This window comes from Mustelus asterias, chromosome 14 (assembly GCF_964213995.1).
Source record: "Mustelus asterias chromosome 14, sMusAst1.hap1.1, whole genome shotgun sequence".
NCBI classification, from domain to species: Eukaryota; Metazoa; Chordata; class Chondrichthyes; order Carcharhiniformes; family Triakidae; genus Mustelus; species Mustelus asterias.
In genome coordinates this window covers 73,662,820-73,683,306 of record NC_135814.1, presented here as the reverse complement: position 1 = coordinate 73,683,306, position 20,487 = coordinate 73,662,820, and the positions used below count along the sequence as shown (strand labels likewise).

The following is a 20,487-nucleotide window of genomic DNA, read 5'->3' as shown; positions in this document are numbered from 1 at the left end:
GTGCGGGAAGCTCAATGAGCCTCCAGATGCCCTGTCCCGGGGAATATGTGCCAGCGCACAAATAGACCAATTGCAGACTCTCCACAACGACCTCTGCCACCCGGGGGTCACCAGGTTTTTTTACTTCATTAAAGCCCGTAACCTGCCCTTCTCCATTGAGTAAGTCAGGTCTATAACGAGACACTGCCAGGTCTGTGCAGAGTGCAAGCCGCACTTCTATCGGCCAGACAGGGCACACCTCATAAAGGCCACCCGCCCTTTCGAACGCCTAAGCATCGACTTCAAGGGCCCCCTCCCCTCTTCTTACCGCAACATATACTTCCTCAACGTCATTGACGAATATTCACGTTTCCCCTTCGCTATTCCCTGCCCGGATATGACCTCGGCCATGGTCGTCAGGGCCCTGCACAGCCTCTTCACCCTGTTCGGTTTTCCTAGCTATATCCATAGCGACCGGGGATCCTCCTTTATGAGTGATGAGCTGTGACAGTACCTGCTCTCCAAAGGCATAGCCTCGAGTAGGACCACCAGCTACAACCCCAGGGGGAACAGACAGGTAGAGAGGGAGAACGCGACAGTCTGGAAGGCCGTTTTACTTGCTCTGAGATCTGAGTCACCCGTTGGCAAGAGGTCCTCCCTGATGCACTACACTCGATTGGATCACTCCTTTGCACAGCTACCAGTGCTACCCCTCATGAAAGAATGTTTGTTTTCCCCAGCTCGGGGACCTCACTACCATCGTGGCTGACGTCCCCGGGCCCTGTCCTGCTCTGGAAGCACGTGAGGACCCATAAGTCGGACCCCCTGGTTGAAAGGGTCCAACTCCTCCATGCCAACCCCCAATACGCCTATGTAGCGTACCCCGACGGGCGGGAGGACACGGTCTCTATTCGAGACCTGGTACCCGCAGGTGCCCCAGGGACCATTACGACCCACAACCTCACACCCCCAACCCCCGTATACAGCAGGCCTGAGCCCCAGGAGCCGCCACCATGCACCCGACAATCGGAAGGGACTACAGATGACTCGAGCGACTATGGCCTGGCGCCTGAACCAACACCACGGCCACCGGAACCGACACCACAACCGGCACTACGGCGGTCGCAGCGGCAGATCAAGCCCCCAGAGAGACTAAATTTGTAAATTTGTAATTCTGTAAATATCGTTCCCCCCACCTCACTCCCGCCGGACTCTTTTTTTAAAAGGCAGGGGGTGAATGTGGTAAACGACTGTTAGCTTATTGCCTGTGTGTGTGTGACATGCCTGGACATGCCCCTGCTGGCCCTGCCTGGGACTCCTCCCCCCCTGGTCCAGGTATAAAGGTGACTGCTCCCCACCCCCCCCCCGCCTCAGTCTCTGGACCAGTTCATCGGCATGGGTGTGCTCCAAGTCTTTTGCTAATAAAAGCCTATTTGTTCTTGCATACAAACTAGTCTTTGCTTGATTGATAGTGCATCAATCTGTAAGCACACAATTGATCCCCTGATACAATGGTTTCACACTTTTTTTGATTGAAGGTTCTAATGCAGCTATGTGCTTAATTGAACCACAGTGATTAGAAGCCAGAAGGTCAGGGACAAAAGATTTCAACATTTAACAGATTTTTAAAAATAGATCAAACTAAGCTTTATATTGATTGTTCACGTTGACATTGAAAATCTTTGAATAGATTTTTAGTAAATCAGAGCACTAGAAAATATATTTCCCAAATTTACATTGTACTGGAGAAATGTCAAATTCAAAAGCATTTTAACCAATTTCTGACATGATTCCACAAATGCTTTTGACAGTAATCAGTATAATTCAGCAAAACTGCCAATCTGATTAGTCGCCTAGAGAATCAAATCCTTACATAACATTTTGATTTTTGGAAATATGCTGATGCCTTTTCTTTGCAAATCCTATTCATAGGCAGAATCTATTCATAGGCAGAATCTATTCATAGGCCAAATGTATATTTATGGATCTCTGCCCTATGTACCTTTGCATATTGGGATTGAAAAATAGTTTTGCATTTTAAAATTTCTTGTTTATTCTTTATTATTCAGGCAATAAGGTAATGGAGTAAGATTACACAAAAATATATTTCATTATTTCTATAACCCTTTCATAGGAGATGCAGAATTTTTTTTATCCATCTGTCCTTTCTTACGTGCATTGCCCTATATTCCTTAATACTGTAAACCAACCAAAATCTATCTTATCTGATGGTTGAAAGTTTAAATTCAGTCATTTGCAGCCATTTGAAGAATGAGTTCCTAAGGCTAAAATTGGAAACCCTGTTTTTTTGGACCATAATTGATAATCTGCAAATTTTGTCAATCCACTACTTCTACATGATTGTAGCATTTATTTAAGTGGCTCCTCTTCTGAGGTTTCTGGGAACAGTAAAATGTTTAACTAATAGTAAATTTCTCATGGCTTTGTCCACAGTCAATACTTTTTATACAAATACTGTCAGCAGAGTTGGGATACACATTTTACAGGCTCATTCTACATATAAAACTAGGACCTGTAGCTATATTATGAGAGTTAATATAGAATATTTGAGAAATATTTGCATTGTAATTTATGATGGTAAAGGTGACAGAAATGCATGAGCAAAAATCATAATGGTAAGGGTAAGCTCCTCCAAGCTGCTGACAACAAGGGCCCCAGCCATGTTGTTTGTTAGCCATGTGATAAAAGCAGCCTGCTCTACTTAAAGGCATGCGGGTACCATAAAGAAAGGCTGTGCACAAAAATATTGCTGCAGAGTGTGCACCAAGTTAGACAGAGGATTCCATCATAATGGATGTGGTGCTAAGGTCTTTACTGGTGGAGATGGACAGAAGGAGAAATACCATGATACCCCAAAATGCCAGGAGACCCTCAGGGACCACACTAAGAAAGGGGTGGAACAGATGTCCAGAGGAGTTAATGTCCAAAGTCTGGACCAAAGGACTTGGCAACAGTGCCATAGACATCTAATGACCTCATGTCAATGTTCAAGTTTATAGAGTAATTATGGGACAAAGGGGCAATTCAGCCCATTTAGTCATTGCCTGTTCACAATAGGACAATCCAGACAGTCCCATTCCCTGCTCTATCCTGTAGTCATGCAAGTTTATTTCACTCAAGTACTCATCTAATCTTCTTTTGTCAGTAAATGCATCTCCATGATGTCTCAGACTCACCCCACCACCAACCTCTCATGCTACTTAATATATTACACTCTAATTACTTACCCAGCAGCTCTCCTGGACATTCAGGAGTTGTACCAGCTCACTTTCACTCTCTTACCAATGCTGCCATCTCATACCCACCTCTTGCTGGATTCACATGCCATCAACTATTCAATTGTGGTATGCACATCACCTCTTGCAGGATAAGATGGCACACATTAGGTGGAAGCAGAGCCAGCTGCAAACAAGGACGCCCACATCTTCTGAGCCTAATTTCAGGAACAGTGATCATAACTTAAGGTGCTTGTGGATAAGAACAAGAGTGGTCCTCAGGCAAAGGTGTTAAATTGGGGGAAGACTAACTACAACAACATTAGGCAGGATCTGGAGAGTGTAGATTGGGGGAAGCTGTTTGAAGGTAAATCAACATTTGACATGTGGGAGTTTTTCAAATGTCAGTTGATTGGAATTTAGGACCGGCATGTACCTGTGAGGGTGAAGGATAAATGTGGCAAGTATCGGGAAGCCTGGATAACGAGGGATATTATGAGCCTTGTCAAAAAGAAAAAGGAAGCATTCATAAGGCTTAGGACAGATGAAGCCCTTGAAGAATATAAAGAATATAAAGAACGTAGGAAAGAACCTATGAAGGGGTTAGGATGGCTAAAAGGGGTCATGAAAAGTTCTTGGTAAACAGGATCAAGGAAAATCCTAAGGCATTTTATACATATGTAAAGAGCAAAAGGGTAGCCAGGTAAAGGGTTGGTCCACTCAAGGATAGTGGAGGGAATCTATGCATGGAACCAGAGGAAATGGGCAACATACTAAATGAATACTTTGCCTCAGTATTCACCAAAGAGAGGGATTTGATGGATGAAAAATCTAGGGTAGGCTGTGTAGATATTCTGGGCCATGTCAATATCAAGAAGGAGGAGGTATTGAGCATCTTAAAAAGCATTAAAGTAGATAAGTCCCCAGGGCCTGATGAGATCTACCACAGAATACTGAGGCAAGGATGGAAATTGCTGAGGCCTTGACAGAAATCTTTATATCCTCATTGGCTACAGGTGAAGTTCCAGAGGACTGGAGGATAGCCAATGTTGTTCCATTGTTTAAGAACGGCAGCAAGGATAATCCAGGAAATTATAGGCCGGTGAGCCTTACGTCAGTGGTAGGGAAATTATTGGAAAAGATTCTTAGGGACAGGATTTACTCACATTGGGAAACAAATTGACTTATTAGTGATAGACAGCATGGCTTTGTGAAGGGGAGGTCATGCCTCACTAACTTGATGATTGAGTTTTTCGAGGAAGTTATGAAGATGAAAGATGAGGGAAAGGCAGTGGATGTTGTATACATGGACTTCAGTTAAGCCTTTGACAAGGTACCTCATGATAGACTGGTACGAAAGGTGAGGTCACACGGGATCAGAGGAGAGCTGGCAAGATGGATACAGAACTGACTTGGCCATAAAAGACAGAGGTTAGCAGTAGAGGGGTGCTTTTTCTGAATGAAAGGCTGTGACTAGCGGTGTTCCACAGGGATCTGTTCTGGGATCTTTGTTGTTCGTAGTATACATAAATGATTTGGAGGAAAATATAGCTGCTCTGATTAGTAAGTTTGCAGACAACACAAAAATTGGTGGAGTTGCGGATAGTGAAGAGGGTACAGCAAGATATGGACCGGTTGGAGACTTGGGCAGAGAAGTAGCAGGTGGAGTTTAATCCGGACAAGTGTGAGGTAATGGATTTTGGAAGATCCAATACATCCAACACCTTAGGAGTGTTGACAGGCAGAGAGATCTTGGCGTACATGTCCACCGATCACTGAAAGTGGCAACGCAGGTGGATAAGGTAGTCAGGAAAGCATACAGCATGCTTACCTTCATCGGTCAGGGCATTGAATTTAAAAATTGGCAGGTCATGCTGCAGCTGTACAGAACCTTAGTTAGACCTCATTTAGAATATTATGTACAATTCTGGTTGCCACACTACCAGAAGGATGTGGATGCTTTGGATAGGGTACAGAAGAGGTTTACCAGGATGTTACCTTGTCTGGAGGGTATTAGATATGAGGAGAGGTTGGATAAATTAGGTTTGTTCTCACTGGAACGACAGAGGTTGGGGGGGTGACCTGATAGAGGTGTACAAGATTATGAGTGGCATGGATAGAGTGGATAGTCAAGTGCTCTTTCCTAGGGTAGAACAGTCAAGTATTAGGGGACATAGGTTTAAGATGCGTGGGAAAAAGTTTACAGGAGATGTGCGAGGCAAGCTTTTTACACAGAGCATGGTGAATGATTGGAACACGCTGCCCTGGGAGGTGGTGGGAGCAGGTACAATGGCGGCAACTAGATGAATACATGAATAGGATGGGAATGGAAGGACATGGACTCCATAAGTGCATACGGTTTTAATTTAAGCAGGCATCATGATCGGCGCAAGCTTAGAGGGCCGAAGGGCCTGATCCTGTGCTGTACTTTTCTTTGTTCTTTGTAATGGTGGAGGTGGAGTGTCATCCAGCATTGTTCAGAACATTGAATCAGACAACATTTTCCTGTTTTATGCCTCTTCTCAATTCCCAGCACACCCTGTTCCTGCAATTTGGTATGATGGCCTTTTGTTTCCCACTGACACCCCCACTTTCCTTCATTTCAGCCTTTCCATTCTGAAATCCTGCTTTCAGACTCCCAGGAACTGTAGATTCCCCCAGCAACACGAGTCCCAGCAGGAGGAATGAGAGAAACAGCACAGTGCTAATGGAGAGGTCCCATCCTGTGCTCTGCCACTCACTGCCTTTGGTGAGATATGGGCACTGATTGTACCTTGGAAGCTAATTTAAAATTGAGATCAGCACATGGTGAATCACTGGGAATGTGTCACCTGCAACATTTCTTTGGGGAACTGAATCATTGAGCTAGATTTCCATTCCAGGGTTAGGACCTTGGCCTATTTCTGGGTCTCGATCTTGTTCCGACATTGCTGCTGAAAGCCCAATGCTATTTTGAAGAATGTAGTCAATAAGTGGCCCATTGTTCTGACTGACATCCAATAATTGGTGACTGACACTTTGAGGAGCTAGAATGTTGACATGGCAGACCCGATTTAAAGGGCACACAGCTGTCATGATTCTGAATGCAGGCATCTTGGTTCGTGTCAGAGGCTGAAATGAAGTGGAACAGCAGCATGGAGCGCATCCATGAAAGGGTGGCAATACAATTAGCCTACAGTTCCCTATAGGTGCTGGGGAGGCAATGGCAATCATGATGTGGAGATGCCGGCGTTGGACTGGGGTAAACACAGTAAGAGTTTTAACAACACCAGGTTAAAGTCCAACAGGTTCATTTGGTAGCAAATGCCATTAGCTTTCGGAGCGTTGCTCCTTCGTCAGATGGAATGGATATCTGCTCATAAATAAGGCAGACAGAGGCACAAACTCAAGTTACAGAATACTGATTAGAATGCGAATCTTTACAGCCAACCAGGTCTTAAAGGTACAGACAATGTGAGTGGAGAGAGCATTAGGCACAGGTTAAAGAAATGTGTATTGTCTCCAGACAGGACAGCCAGTGAGATTCTGCAGGTCCAGGCAAGCTGTGGGGGTTACCGATAGTGTGACATGAACCCAAGATCCCAGTTGAGGCCGTCCTCATGTGTGCGGAACTTGGCTATCAGTTTCTGCTCAGCGACTCTGCAGTCACGGGCATTCGGCCTCTGATCTTCGGGTAAGTGTTCTCCAAGGCGGCTTTCATGACACACGACAGCGCAGAGTTGCTGAGCAGAAACTGATAGCCAAGTTCTGCACACATGAGGACGGCCTCAACCGGGATCTTGGGTTCATGTCACACTATCGGTAACCCCCACAGCTTGCCTGGACCTGCAGAATCTCAGTGATACAGGTCACTGTGGTCTTAAATCTCTCACTCTTGATTTTTCAGGAAAAAATAATACACATGAGAAAATAGTCACTCAGGAAATGGAGTGGTACATGTCCATATAGTGACAACCATGGAGGAGCAAGCCCTTGCCATTGTCAGATTGGTAGCTTAGCAGGAAGTCGGTAAGGGTGAGATCGGGTTAAAGGATTATACAATTTCCATGTGATGTAGATTGAACTCCATTATAATGAATAAGCTGTTATGGACTGCTGCTGCAGCACTGTAAGAGTAGATAGTGACAGAGTAGAACTTTTCTAATCAAATTGTTTGTCTTTCACAGGGCCACTGTGCCATTGATAGCAATTTCAGAAGTAAAAGGTGAATTCAAGGCAGTGCTTTCACAGCAGTCAAGTACACTGTCCACCAGCAGAGAAACACTCACCTTGGCAGGGCCTCATACGAGTTTAGAATGTGTGGCACACAAGGTGATAAAAAGCTGACCTCAAATAAGTTGACAACAAGAGTCATGTGAGCAGAGGAGGTGACAGAGGCAAAGGCATCTGTGGACAGTTACGCCTTGGAGAATGGAGGACAGAAAGCCTCAGCTGGGGGGAGATGTAGCACCTCGGGGTTCACATACAAAGTAGGTCTTTCTGGAGCTTCTGGGCAGAAAATTGAGGATGTGTTCTGCTATGTCTCAAGTACCTGAGCACATGAGTAAGATTTTTGGGGTTTGGTGGGCCACTGATATTTAAATAGACAGTGGACTATTCATAAGGAATGTTAAGATAGTTTATTAAGACATGACAGTTTAGATATGATGTGCTAACTAATTAGACAGAAAAGGTATTAGTCCCATGACAGGTGAGAATGGTTTACTGATCTGAGATTGTGGACAAAGGGTTGACACAGAATGTGTTGGTTTCTTCTTCCTCCTCCTCCTTATCCATTCTAGGAAAGGCAGTTTTTGACGAGCACTGCAACCTCACCAAAATATCTCACCAGTATGCAACCTGTAACAGAATATCACACCTGTGCCTGAGCATTGTTAATTTACCCTTCTTCTTGTGGCTGATCGTCTGCTTTGCCAATCATCTACTTAAGCTGTTCTAATCAATGGATACATGACAGGTATCCAAACTGTCAGGGTGGTCGCCACCCTCCTTTTGTCATCCTTTTGAGGTCAGCTTTTTAATCTATATCACATTGAGGGTTATATCTTGGTCCTTTCTAAACACCTGCATAGATAAGGGAGTGCACAAGACAACATCCTAACTGCTTAGGAACATCAACGTGGCAGCCTGAACGAAGACTGTTTAGAGGTCAAAGTGCTTAGAAATCTTCTTTCCAGATAGAGAATCAGTGTTGTTTGGCAAATCCTATACATGTTCTGCATTATGCAGAAAATACCTGTTTATTCAAAGACCCCAATTTCTTACACATGAGCTTATCCATTGAAAGAGTTAACAACATCAGGGAGAAGCAAATGTGGAATCATGCTGAGTAGATGCAGGAACATGGCACTGCAAAATTGACAGATCAGTTGCACTGATGGCACACAGATGCATGGAAGAGGATTCCAGATGTTTCCCAGATGCTGATTCCCTCAGATGTGCATGTGTACCATGAAAGGATTGGAGTAATCAAGGATGACATCGAGGGAACCACACCTCATAGACACCTTCGTCACTGACCAACCTCTTGGCCCTCTGATTTAGACACCATCTATACAGCAAGACCCTGTGAGTTAAGCTATCCTGCATTGTCATGGGCAGCTGCCTGTGCCAGTGTCCCCATTGGTACTGTGATGACAAGGACGATGCCACAGGAATTCAGCTGCATGCAGATACAAGAGAACAGCTTGTCCTCATTTCTGCTCTAGCCACTGGTTATGAGAGGAATGGAATGGGGATGTGCAAGGCACCGTGCTGGAGAAGCCACATGTGAATTTTGTTGCATCAGTAGTTTCACGTTGTGATACATTTGGGCGACTTTTGTAATGCTTGTTCACCAGTTAAGCATCAACTTCATGAATTGGTTGATGGTTGAACCCTGAGTTGTGTGATCCCACTGTCTTTAGGACATTAACACTCCCAACATGATTAATTGGGGATGCAATCCAAAAGGTGGATGGTCAGTGAGATTGTATGGCCTGTGATGATATGTATTCGAGGCATTATGGGGAAACTGGTTTTGTGTGGCAAACATTGTGTTTGTGGCCACTTTTCTGAGAAAGGTGTGGTTTTGGGTCAAATGCCATCCATGATGTGCAGTTGTCATGAGGATTGAGCTTTGAATAGTGCTACTCGAACTTTCCCTCAATCCTGGTCAGTGGTTTGAAATCTCAACCGGACCTCTGGCAGGACTTGAGTGTAGGATCCCCATGTTCCAACTCCGTCAAAGATGTGTGCACTCCTCAACATCTTTCTCCTCAACATCTTTCTCCTCAAAATCAACACCTCTCTGAAGGGCCATGTTGTGCGGAGCATGACCATCATGTGACCATCGAGGGAGTGTCCCCAACCAATCAAAGCACTAGTACTGCATCTTCAGGAGTCTGATGCCCTGAGTTGGCAGCCATTGTAGCACCTCTGAACCTCCATTGTAGGGTTGTACATAGCTGTCAGCAGCCCTTGAGTTCCTGCAACCATTCACATACTCTCTCTGTAGCACCTGCCATTGACTTGGGGTGAAAGTGTCATGGCAGCTGCAAGAAAACCTTGCACATACCTGCAGAAAATGCTTGCGGTGGTTGCGCACCAGCTGTACATTGAAGAGTGAAATCCCTTTCCAGTTATAAATATCCCTGATTCTTCACCAGGGCTTAATGCCGCATGAATGCAGTCAATAACACCCTGAACCTGATGGCATGGAGGCAATGCCCTCTGTGCTTGTGTGGCCCCATTAGTTTTGAACCCAATGAACTTGGATGCCCCGTCACCTACCTGATGCTATGATGGCAGCTCTTTTCATTATACGACACAGTTCCTCTGCTGCCTTTTGAAATAACCAAAAGGCAAATATGTTCAGTGCTACTATCAGTTCCACAACTACTGGCAGGACTTGCCCTTGCAACCAAAGAGATCTGAGGTCCTCTGCCACAAAAACACACAAATCAGCAACTGATTGCCTTGATAATCACTGTCTCTGGTATCACTGCTGTTCTGACATGTCCAGGAAGCTGATATGTTATTCTAAGGTCAGCAAAGTGCTTTTGTGTCCTCCCTGCCACTCGGTCATTATCTCTGCATCCCTCTGCACCAAGGGGCTGCATTTGTTTTTGCTGCTGCTGCTCCTCCTCATCACTACCTATCTTCAACTCAGTGCAGCTGCACCCCATGTCCAAGATAGCCTCATATGCCACCAGTTGCACAGCAAAGGTTGCCTGGATCCCCCTGCTGTGTCCTACTGATGACTGCAAGTGCAGTTGCCCACAATGGCCCTGCACCTGAACCACTCTATGGGCTCTGCTTCTGCAATGGCCCCTATGTGCCAACGCATTAAGTGTGTCTCTGCTCTTTCTGCTGTTAAATACAGAGTTAGGAAATGCTCCTACTTCTTTAGCAAACAGCTCACGGTGCAGGTTCTTCGTCTCTTTGGATATGCTGCTGAACCAGCATGTTTCCTGATCACCACTTCACGAATCTGATACAGCGTTACAAAGAGCTTTCAAGTGGCTTGTTGATTGCCTCAGTTGATAATCTGTCATTTTGAGGAGGTGGGGGGTGTTGCTGTGACTCTTTATAAGACGCCTCCACTAAAATCGCTGTTAGTCAGGACTGCTTCAGGAAACTGGCAAAGCACTCGGCAATAAAGCATTGCTGGCATTACTACCTGAAAACCCATCTTCACTGTGGGATTGGAATTCAGCCCAACGTGTCTCTCGAACACCCATTAAGTGGGTTCATGAGATGAATTTGAGACTTGCTGGAAGAAACTGAAGAAAAAGTTAAATGTCAAATATTCTCACATCATCAGAATCAGGTGGACTTTGGAAGCAAGATGCCCTGTATCCCATTGTCTAAAAACAGTGCAGTGACACTTCATGGCTTGTAAAGTTTTGATCCCCCAATCTAGTGAGCTCTTCAGAGCAACAGACTCCAGGCTTTCAAACACAATGGGCTTGATTTTCCCATTTTCATTCTGAGTGCTGAATCTGGGCGCAATTCAGATCCGACTTGGAAATCTGCTCTTAGGTGCTCTCAGGGACTCCCATACGCACTTAGCCTGAAAAACAAATCGTGGGTCCGAATCGCGCTGTGGGCGGGGCTTAGCACAACCGAAACGATTGGAGCTCTGAACTGCGCATGCACAGTAAGAAAAAAATTTGAAAGAGCACACCAGTGTCAGATCGTTCCCGAGCCGCAGAAAGCAGAGAAAGTGGCCCGGGAGCGAAAAGCAGGAGCGATGACCCCCACAGACATCACTGTCCCCCTTATCCACCCACCCCATCGCTACCCAGACTGATCGCAACTCCCTGACCCCTTCCACCCCACCGATCGCCTGCAGAGTGGCAGCAGACTGATCGCAACTCCCTGCCCCACCCCACCAGAGATCCATGTGGCCTTCCCCCTCCCCCCTCCCCCCGCACCCCCCCCCGCCCCCGCACCCCACCAGAGATACATCTTACCCGCCTCCCTCCTCCCCCTCCCCAAACCAGAGAATGATCTGGCCTCACTCCCCTCCCTCTTCCCCCCACCACCAGAGATACATCTGACCCGCCTCCTCCTCCCTCCCCACCCCTCACCAGAGAATGATCTGACCCTCCTCCCTCCCCCCCCACCACCGATCTGAGTCAGAGAGCCGTTGGAAGCTCTGAACTCACCTCTTCAGCAGCTGGAGTGCCCGAAACTGCCTTTTATTCAGCATGTCCATTTTGGCGCGGTTCCGGATTGGCGAACGCGGTGGCAAAGGAGGAAATGCTGATAAAGTTGGGCGGGCAGTTCATTAATTCAATTAAAATGCTTGCAAATGCATTTAAATCGCCGTTGCACCCGTTTTGGGCGCCAATTGGATTGCGGCCATTCCCGGGTCTCGGTAAAGTGGCCATCTGCGTGGACGCGGGCGCGGATCGCGTTAATGGCCTCACACCCGACTTTACCACATTTTCGCGCCCATTTCAATGGTAAAATTGGGCCAATCTGAAGTTGGACTTGAATTTTCTGTCAAATCTGAGGACTGAGCCACAGTTGACAGTCAAAGTACTAGGCCAAGTTACTAAGCACAGTGAATCACTGAGAAAAAGAGAGATGTGTATCTTGAAGTGCATCTTACCTGCAATACAACTGATCTAAATACAAACAGGATTAACAATGTTTAGCTTGTCTGGCAGAATTACGTAGGTTATTAGATTGAAAAGATAATTTCGTCTTTGTTTATGCTACACAAGTGCTTACTGTATGGAATTAAATTGTTTAAATTACCTGGGGCAATAAAGGTTAGGGAACTGGTATTGTAGTTAAGAGGGGTATTAAGTTTTAAGTTTATTTATTAGTGTCACAAGTAGGCTTACAGTAATACTGCAATGCAGTTACTATGAAAATCCCCAGTCACCACACTCCGACGCCTGTTTGGGTACCATAAGACCATAAGACATAGGAGCAGAATTAGGCCATTCGGCACATTGAATCTGCTCCGCCATTCAATCATGGCTGATATTTCTCTCATCCCCATTCTCCTGCCTTTTCCCCATAATCCCTGATCCCCTTATTAATCAAGAACCTATCTATCTCTGTCTTAAAGTCACTCAATGACCTGGCCTCCACAGCCTGCTGCGGCAAAGAGATCCATAGATTCACCACTCCCTGGCTGAAGAAATTCCTCATCTCTGTTTTAAAGAATTGTCCCTTTAGCCTGAGGTTGTGCCCTCTGGTTCTAGTTTTTTCCTACTAGTGGAACCATCCTCTCCACATCCACTCTATCCAGGCCTTGCAATATCCTGTAAGTTTCAATAAAATCTCCCCTCATCCTTCTAAACTCCAATGCATACAGACCCAGAGTCCACAACTGTTTCTCGTACGACAAGCTTTTCATTCCAGGGATCATTCTTGTGGACCTCCTCTGGACCCTGGTACACTGAGGGAGAATTTAGCATGGCCAATTCAGCTAACCAGCATGTCTTTTGGACTGTGGGAGAAAACCTGAGCACCGGGAGGAAACCCACACAGACACGGAGAGAATGTGTAGACTCTGCACAGACAGTGGCCCAAGTTCATATGTTCATAAGATGTAGGAGCAGAATTAGGCCATTTGGCCCATCCTGCTCCACCATTCGATCATGGCTGATGTGCTCTTCATCCCCATTTTCTTGCCTTCTTCCCATAACCTTTCAACCCATTACCAATTAAAAATCTGTCTAACTCCTCCTCAAATTTACTCACTGTCTCAGCATCCACCACACTTTGTGGTAGCAAATCCCACAGATTCACAACCCTTTGGGAGAAGTAGTTTCTCCTCAACTCTGTTTTAAATTTGCTATCCCTTATTCTAAGACTATGACCTCTCGTCCTAGAATGACCCGCAAGAGGAAGCATCCGCTTCCCAAGCCAGGAATCGAACCCAGGTCTCAGGCGCTGTGTAGCCTCATGTTCTTTTTCCTTCTGAGTAGAAACCTACATTACAATATCAAATTTGTATTCAACTTTCTCCTCTGTTCAAGACAGGATATAGCTCACAAGACTATTTGATCTATCGAGTACAGCTCTACACTCTGCTCCATTGCTGTTTCTAGTTGTTTCTTAAATTATCCCAAGTCTTCTTCATATCACTCTGCCGAAAAGAGGTCTTTTTAAGTCTATTACTCTCTGCATGAATAGCCTGACATCAACCCTAAAGTTACCTTTCACTAGCTTGAACTTGTATCTACTTATCCTATTGTCCAACTCACATTGTTAATTTTGAGGTAATGCTCCAGAATTACTTTTTTCATGCTATTTATTATTGTACAAACTATGAAGTCACTTGTCAGATGTATCCTTTTCAGATTGATAAATCAATTTCACTCCTTATAACACATCTGTGAATCAACCTCAAAACTCTTCACTGCACTTTGAGTATCTCCCCAATTTATAGCATTATCACTTAAAACATTAGTTGCAGCGTTAGGTAGTACTATGTGTTGGGATGTTGCTTAATAAAAATAATTCCAACAAATATTGCACAGGGTTACCTGCCCACCACAGCAAATGAGAGTTGGAATATTTTGCCTTTGTGCTAAACATGAAACTAACAGTCAATCATTGCGTTGATTTCAACTTTTTCTCTGGCAGTGATCCATCTTGTGAGACAATGGTTTATGCATTGGTGTCCTGTCCAAAGCTCAAATCAGTGCAAAATTTATGGGGACCCTGGGCTGATCTGGGGCTCCTCTTGACCTCCACATTTGAGTTTAAGGGGATGCAGAGCTCGAGGTTTGACACTGACTTGGTTGCCAGTTATTCAATACTGATGTAATTTACTTTTGGTTATTACATTCATTTGGTGATGTCTATGATCAAAATTGAATTTGGTAGATTTTTGTTTGCAAGATTATTATGGATAACTGAATCAAGGTGGATCAATAGAGTTAAGATTCAGATCAGCCATTATCTAACTGAATGATGGAGCAGGTTTGAGGAGTTGAATGCCCTATGCTCCTGCTTTACTATTTACAATGAATGGAAACTTTACTCGACTATCTCCAAAATAAGTAGGATCAGGAGCAGCCCATATGGCCCCTTGTACCTTTCCTGCCAGTCAATAAGATCATGGTTGAGATACTGCCTCAACTTTGCTTTCCCACCTGCTCCCCAGGTCCCAATTCCCTGAGAGATATAAAATCTATCAATCTCTACCCTGAGTATACTTAACAGTGGAGCATTTAAAACCCTGTGAGGTAGAGAATTCCAATGATTCACAATCCTCTGAGTGAAGAAATGTTTCTGTATTTCAGTCTTAAATGATCAACTCTTTATCTTGAGGCTGTGCCTCAGTGTTCGAGATTCCCTAACCAGGGAAAACAACTTTTCAATGTGTCAATCTGCTTCAGAATCTTGTCTTTTTCAATGAGATCAGCTCTCATTCTTCTAAACCCCAGAGACTAAGTGCTGTCTTCTTTTCTGTTGAATGTTGGTGAAAAATCTCATTAATTTGACATTTTATATATGGCATTTTGTTAGGGACTGGTGGTGATGTCTGCTGAACTGGAAGAGGTGGTGAAGAGTATGCTGACAGGAAAAATTCCAGGAATGTGGATGAATAAATCGTACCCTAGTCTCAAACCACTTGGCAGCTACATGCATGACTTCTTAGACAGACTGAAATTCTTACAGGTGAGTGCTTTTGCTCTCTAATGACTTGTATTTTCGCAATCTGCCATTCATTACCCAATCTCTTGTGATACTAATCATTTCAAAATTAACATCACAATAAAAAATTATTAGCTTTTATTGGCTTAATTTTAGATAATGTAAGAGCATAATCAGTTCATTTCTGCATCTGTTGTGTACAGTAATCTGCTCAGTAATGCATATAATATACAATTGAGGCAGCTCTCACAAGAAAACCATGTGAATCAAGTTGGCATGTTTCAATTTAATTTACATTAGACAGATGGTGCATCATGAATATGAACACACATCCTGTTGATGTCTGTAAGATGAAAGACATATTGGCCAAACGAAACTCCTCAAAATATAGCTCATTCAAAAGAATTCAAATATGCAAATAAAGACAATGATTGGAAAATATACAAACGAGACAAAAGTTCAATTCTTTTTCACGGGCTCTTTAGTTCATCAGAATTCAGTTATGACTTCATTCCAAGCAGTGCTCCAAATAATGAGCATTTCCAAAATTTCGCACCTATCCTTTACTGCCAAAATAGTTTACTATCAACATGCAAAGCAGCAACCTGCCCTGTCTGTTGCCACATATCTTGAAGATTCTAAGGAGACTGCTTTCATTTTCAGGAAGGTTCCTATAACTAATTTGAATAGGTCTGGAGGAACCTACAGGTAATTTGGGATAACCTATAGAGCTAACACTGATATACAGGGTTATGCAAGGCCCCGACAAGCGAAGACTTGGACATCCAAGGCCCAGCTATGTTCATCTGCTCATCAGTGACCTTTCCTCCATCATGGCATCATATTCCTCCATTTCTATGTTTCTATATTTCTATAACATCACAAGTCGAACTATTTGCTGATGATTGCGCTATATTCAGTTGCATTCATAATTCCTCAGTTATTGAAGCAGTTCATGTTAGTGGCAAATCCTGGAAAACATCAAGGCTTGGGCTGAGAAGTGACAAATAACATTTGTGCAACATCGCTGATAGGTAATGACTATTTTAAATAAGAGAGTGCCTAATCACTCCTCTTTGACATCCAATGGCATTACCATCACTGATACACCCACCAGCAGCTTTTGGGGGAATAGAGGGTGCCGGTTTCGACCATTGACCAGAGCTAAACTGGACCAAATACAGATTGGGTGATCCTCCCATCCCGCCGTGCTAAAACGTTAGCGCGGCAAACTGGGAGAATTGCGCGTTTGCTGATTTGCGGGGTTCGCGCATGCATTCCTGCCATGTGCGCATTTTCCAGCGCCGGATATCCGGATTTTTAAAATCTTATTTTAACGCAATGAGCAGGCCCAGGACTGAATTCTCTGGGTCCGCTAGCATCTCCCACCCCGTCAGGAGTATTTCACTAGAGCGGGGTTCAGACTAGCTCCCCACTTTCGGGGAACTAGCGGGACGATCCTGCTGAAGCGAAGGAGGGGCAATCAGGGCCCCTCCGGGGATCGGGTAGTGGAGGGGCAGGTGCCCCCAGGCATGGGCACATTGGCACTGCCCAAGGGGCAAAGTGCCCATGTTCAGGGGGCACCTTGGCACTGTCCATTGGGCATTGGACAGTGCCAAGGAGGGGACCTATTGGTGTTGGAGCTTTTGGGGCAGAGCCTGGGGGTGGGGGGGGGGGGGGCGATCGGTGGGGGTGGGGGTGGGGGCATCCCGTTGCCATTCTGCCATTGGGATCGATGTGGACTGGAGGGAGGTCAGTGATCGGGGCGGTCTGGGAGTGGGGAGGAAATCATCACTGCTGGGGGAGTTGTGGGGAGGGGTGGAGGGTTGGAGATTGGGCAGTCCAGAACGGGGGTGGGGGCCGCAAACAAGTCATGGAGGGGCAGCACTGTGAGGGTCCCGGGCTGACCAGCGATCGAGCTGGCCAGCAAACTGCAGGCTGACAGTTCGGAACTGTCAACCTCCAATGTGAATAGGCCCCCCCCCCGAGCTTTTAAAAACACTCCCGATTGTGATATCCCAGAGTGTGGGAAATTCTTATGTGAAGTTGCACTGAAAAAAACAGCATGATTTACAACAGTTTTCCTGCGAATTCGACACTTGAAACTTTTTTGGGAGAATCGTGGCCATAAATGCTGTGTCTGCTAGAGCAAGACAGAGGCTGAGTATTCTGCACTCACCTCCTGACTTCACCAAAGTCTCTCCACCACCTACAAGAAACATATCATTTGCTTGTCGAATATAGTTGCAGCAACATGCAAGAACATCCTAAACATCCAACTCCTTCATCACCAGTGTAAGAAGCTGCAATGTGTACCACCTAAAGGATAAGACTATTTTGGTAGCATCTTCCAAACCTATGACAGCCACCACCTGGAACTACAAGAGCAGTGGGGATAAAGGGCCACCATCATCTCCACATTGACTTTAAATTCATCATCCTGACATGGATAGATATCGATATTGCCATTCCTTCTTTGTTACTGGATCAAAATCATGGAACTCCATACAAAACAGCATTTTGGAAACACCTTCATCACAGAGATCAAGATACCATCTCAAGGATAACTAGCGATGGGTCCACATCCTGAAATTGATAAAATTAAAATGGGCACTCCAGAAGGCTTAGTCATGACCCTGTGTGTAGACTCAGTAGGAACCTTGCTTTTTGGGAATATATTTCCACACCTACATATTTGTAATTTATATATTTTGGTATTAAAGATCTTCATTATATATGCAGTACCGAACAGCAGTTGATATATTTAATTTAAATGTCAGTGAAATATTTGAACCGCAAAATACATTCACACTGGTTTTAGGATGTGGGGTCCACGATTTGTAACTTCCTTAAACTCATTCCGATCAAGATAAAAACAGAAAATGCTGGAAATATTCAGCAGGTCTGGCAGCATCTGTGAGAGAGAAACAGAGTTAGCATTTCAGATTGTGACCTTTAATCAAAACTCAATTGCCATTCTTACTGTGGTCGGTATGTCGAAGCAAAAAATGGCACAGATGAAGTTTTAAAACCTATGTCTAGTTTATGAATTGTGGGTGGCTGAAAACAGTCTCACAGCCTGACAATGCTTAGGATGAAATCATAGAAATCATAGAAACCCTACAGTACAGAAAGAGGCCATTCGGCCCATCGAGTCTGCACCGACCACAATCCCACCCAGGCCCTACCCCCACATATTTACCCACTAATCCCTCTAACCTACGCATCTCAGGACTCTAAGGGGCAATTTTTAACCTGGCCAATCAACCTAACCCGCACATCTTTGGACTGTGGGAGGAAACCGGAGCACCCGGAGGAAACCCACGCAGACACGGGGAGAATGTGCAAACTCCACACAGACAGTGACCCAAGCCGGGAATCGAACCCAGGTCCCTGGAGCTGTGAAGCAGCAGTGCTAACCACTGTGCTACCGTGCCGCCCCAAGATTATTCCTAGAATTTTCTTGATGCCAAGAATGTAATTTCTCACAGCATTTCACTGCTTTTGATTTTAGAAAGGGTAATTTTATTCTGCAATTCATCTCCTACACTTAAAGCCTGCTTGAATTTTCAGTTGAGGCAATGTGTACCTCCATATAAAGACAGCAGTAAATCAACTTCAGGAAGAACTTATCATCAGCTGCTGTGCGCATTACTTTTTGAATTGTAATTTACCTTGTGCATTTTCAACCAAACTTCACTGGGTTTACGTGTCTGCTGCTGGGATGATAAACAATCGATATATTCCCTGGTCGAAACTTCATTTTGCAGCCTTATCTGTGCAATTTGTTGATCAGGCAGGATAATTCCTGTCTTGTTTTCCTTTCTGCAACTTCAGTCCCAAAGTTCATTGTACAGTGTAACTTAGAGCAAGAATCAAAGTGAGAAAGTTAACTTATTTGTAGACTGGTATGTTAGGGCTCTAACATTCACTGCCATCATTCTCTTCAGTTGACAAGTACGCTAATGGATGGGAACACTTATAGTTATCATCTATTCAGTGCCGTTGTTTCAGTTTCAGGTTTTAATGATGTGCTAATTATAATATAGTCGTGTCCTTGCCAAGCACTACCCATAAAATCTAAACTAATCACTCAATAAAACAAGATGTTTATATTAAAAGCAGTATCTACACATATTTAAATTGTACTATATTAGGTAAATAAATTAATTTTTAATCATAGGATAAAACTCAGGTTAGATACCTTTTTCGTTGTTATGGTTATTAATCAATTATTATGATGGTTTAATCATTTATAAGGCTACGATTTTAACTTTGTGAGCATTTTGGGTGAATTCTTCCTTCATCTCCGTTAGTGGGATTCGTGGCGTGTCGGGGTGGCAAAAAATAATTTTCACGACATCAGGAAACCAGGTCCAATCTTCCCCTCCCAGTGTTCATGGCGGGTTTTTGATTTGCTAATCCTCACTATTTGATGAAAGAAACACAACAGCAGGTCCGGCCCAGAGGGTTCTTAGCAAAGTGAGAAGCTGCTGTTCGCTATTTGCCATTGGTTCCAAACAGAATAAGGAAAGAAGAGGAGAGGGGCTATGCAAGTTAATGGCAGCCAAGTTGTGACTGAAAACCTCCATCCTCCTGGGAATGGACCTGCCTACAAAGGGCTTATGTGGTTATTCTTTTCATTGTGATAAGGTCTATCCATAGAATCTCGAGGGCAGTGGAGGAAACCCAAAATCGTGAGTGGGAGGCCCTTCACATATGGTAGTGTCACCCTTGTCAAAGAGTGTTGTATGCCATGTATTAGTAGGAGGATGACCCATCTGTGGTTCCCCATTGAAGGGGTGGAGTGTGCACTACCATTAAAACTACTAGCAGCAAAAATGAATCCAGGAGACTTCCAAACAGTGCAAGATAATATATCTTTGGGAGTACAAAAACTGTTTACAATGATTCAACATCTATGCTGTAGTGCTAATTCATTACTCCTGGATATTCCTTACTCTACTACTTTGTCCAGATGCATTTCTGACATCCACAGCAGAGATGGAGGCTGCCTGCTCACTACCATGTCAGGATGTCTGTGATGGCTTCAGCAGGCACCTTCTGGTGGTCCAAGGTTAAGAGGCCCTCAGATTGCTTTGAGTCTTCTGCTCATAGTTAAGTGTACTCTTTCGGTGTCCGAGGGCCCTTCCCTGACTCC

The 20,487-nt window shown here is 44.6% G+C and overlaps 1 protein-coding gene across 1 annotated transcript in view; it reads left to right on the top strand.

Moving 5' to 3' along the window:
• Positions 1-20,487, top strand: part of dnah7 (dynein, axonemal, heavy chain 7) — a 468,798-nt gene that overhangs the window by 409,273 nt on the left and 39,038 nt on the right. The window contains exon 61 of the mRNA XM_078228625.1: positions 15,198-15,350. Within this exon, the coding sequence (XP_078084751.1) occupies positions 15,198-15,350 (153 nt within the window). The remainder of the gene's footprint in view (positions 1-15,197; positions 15,351-20,487) is intronic.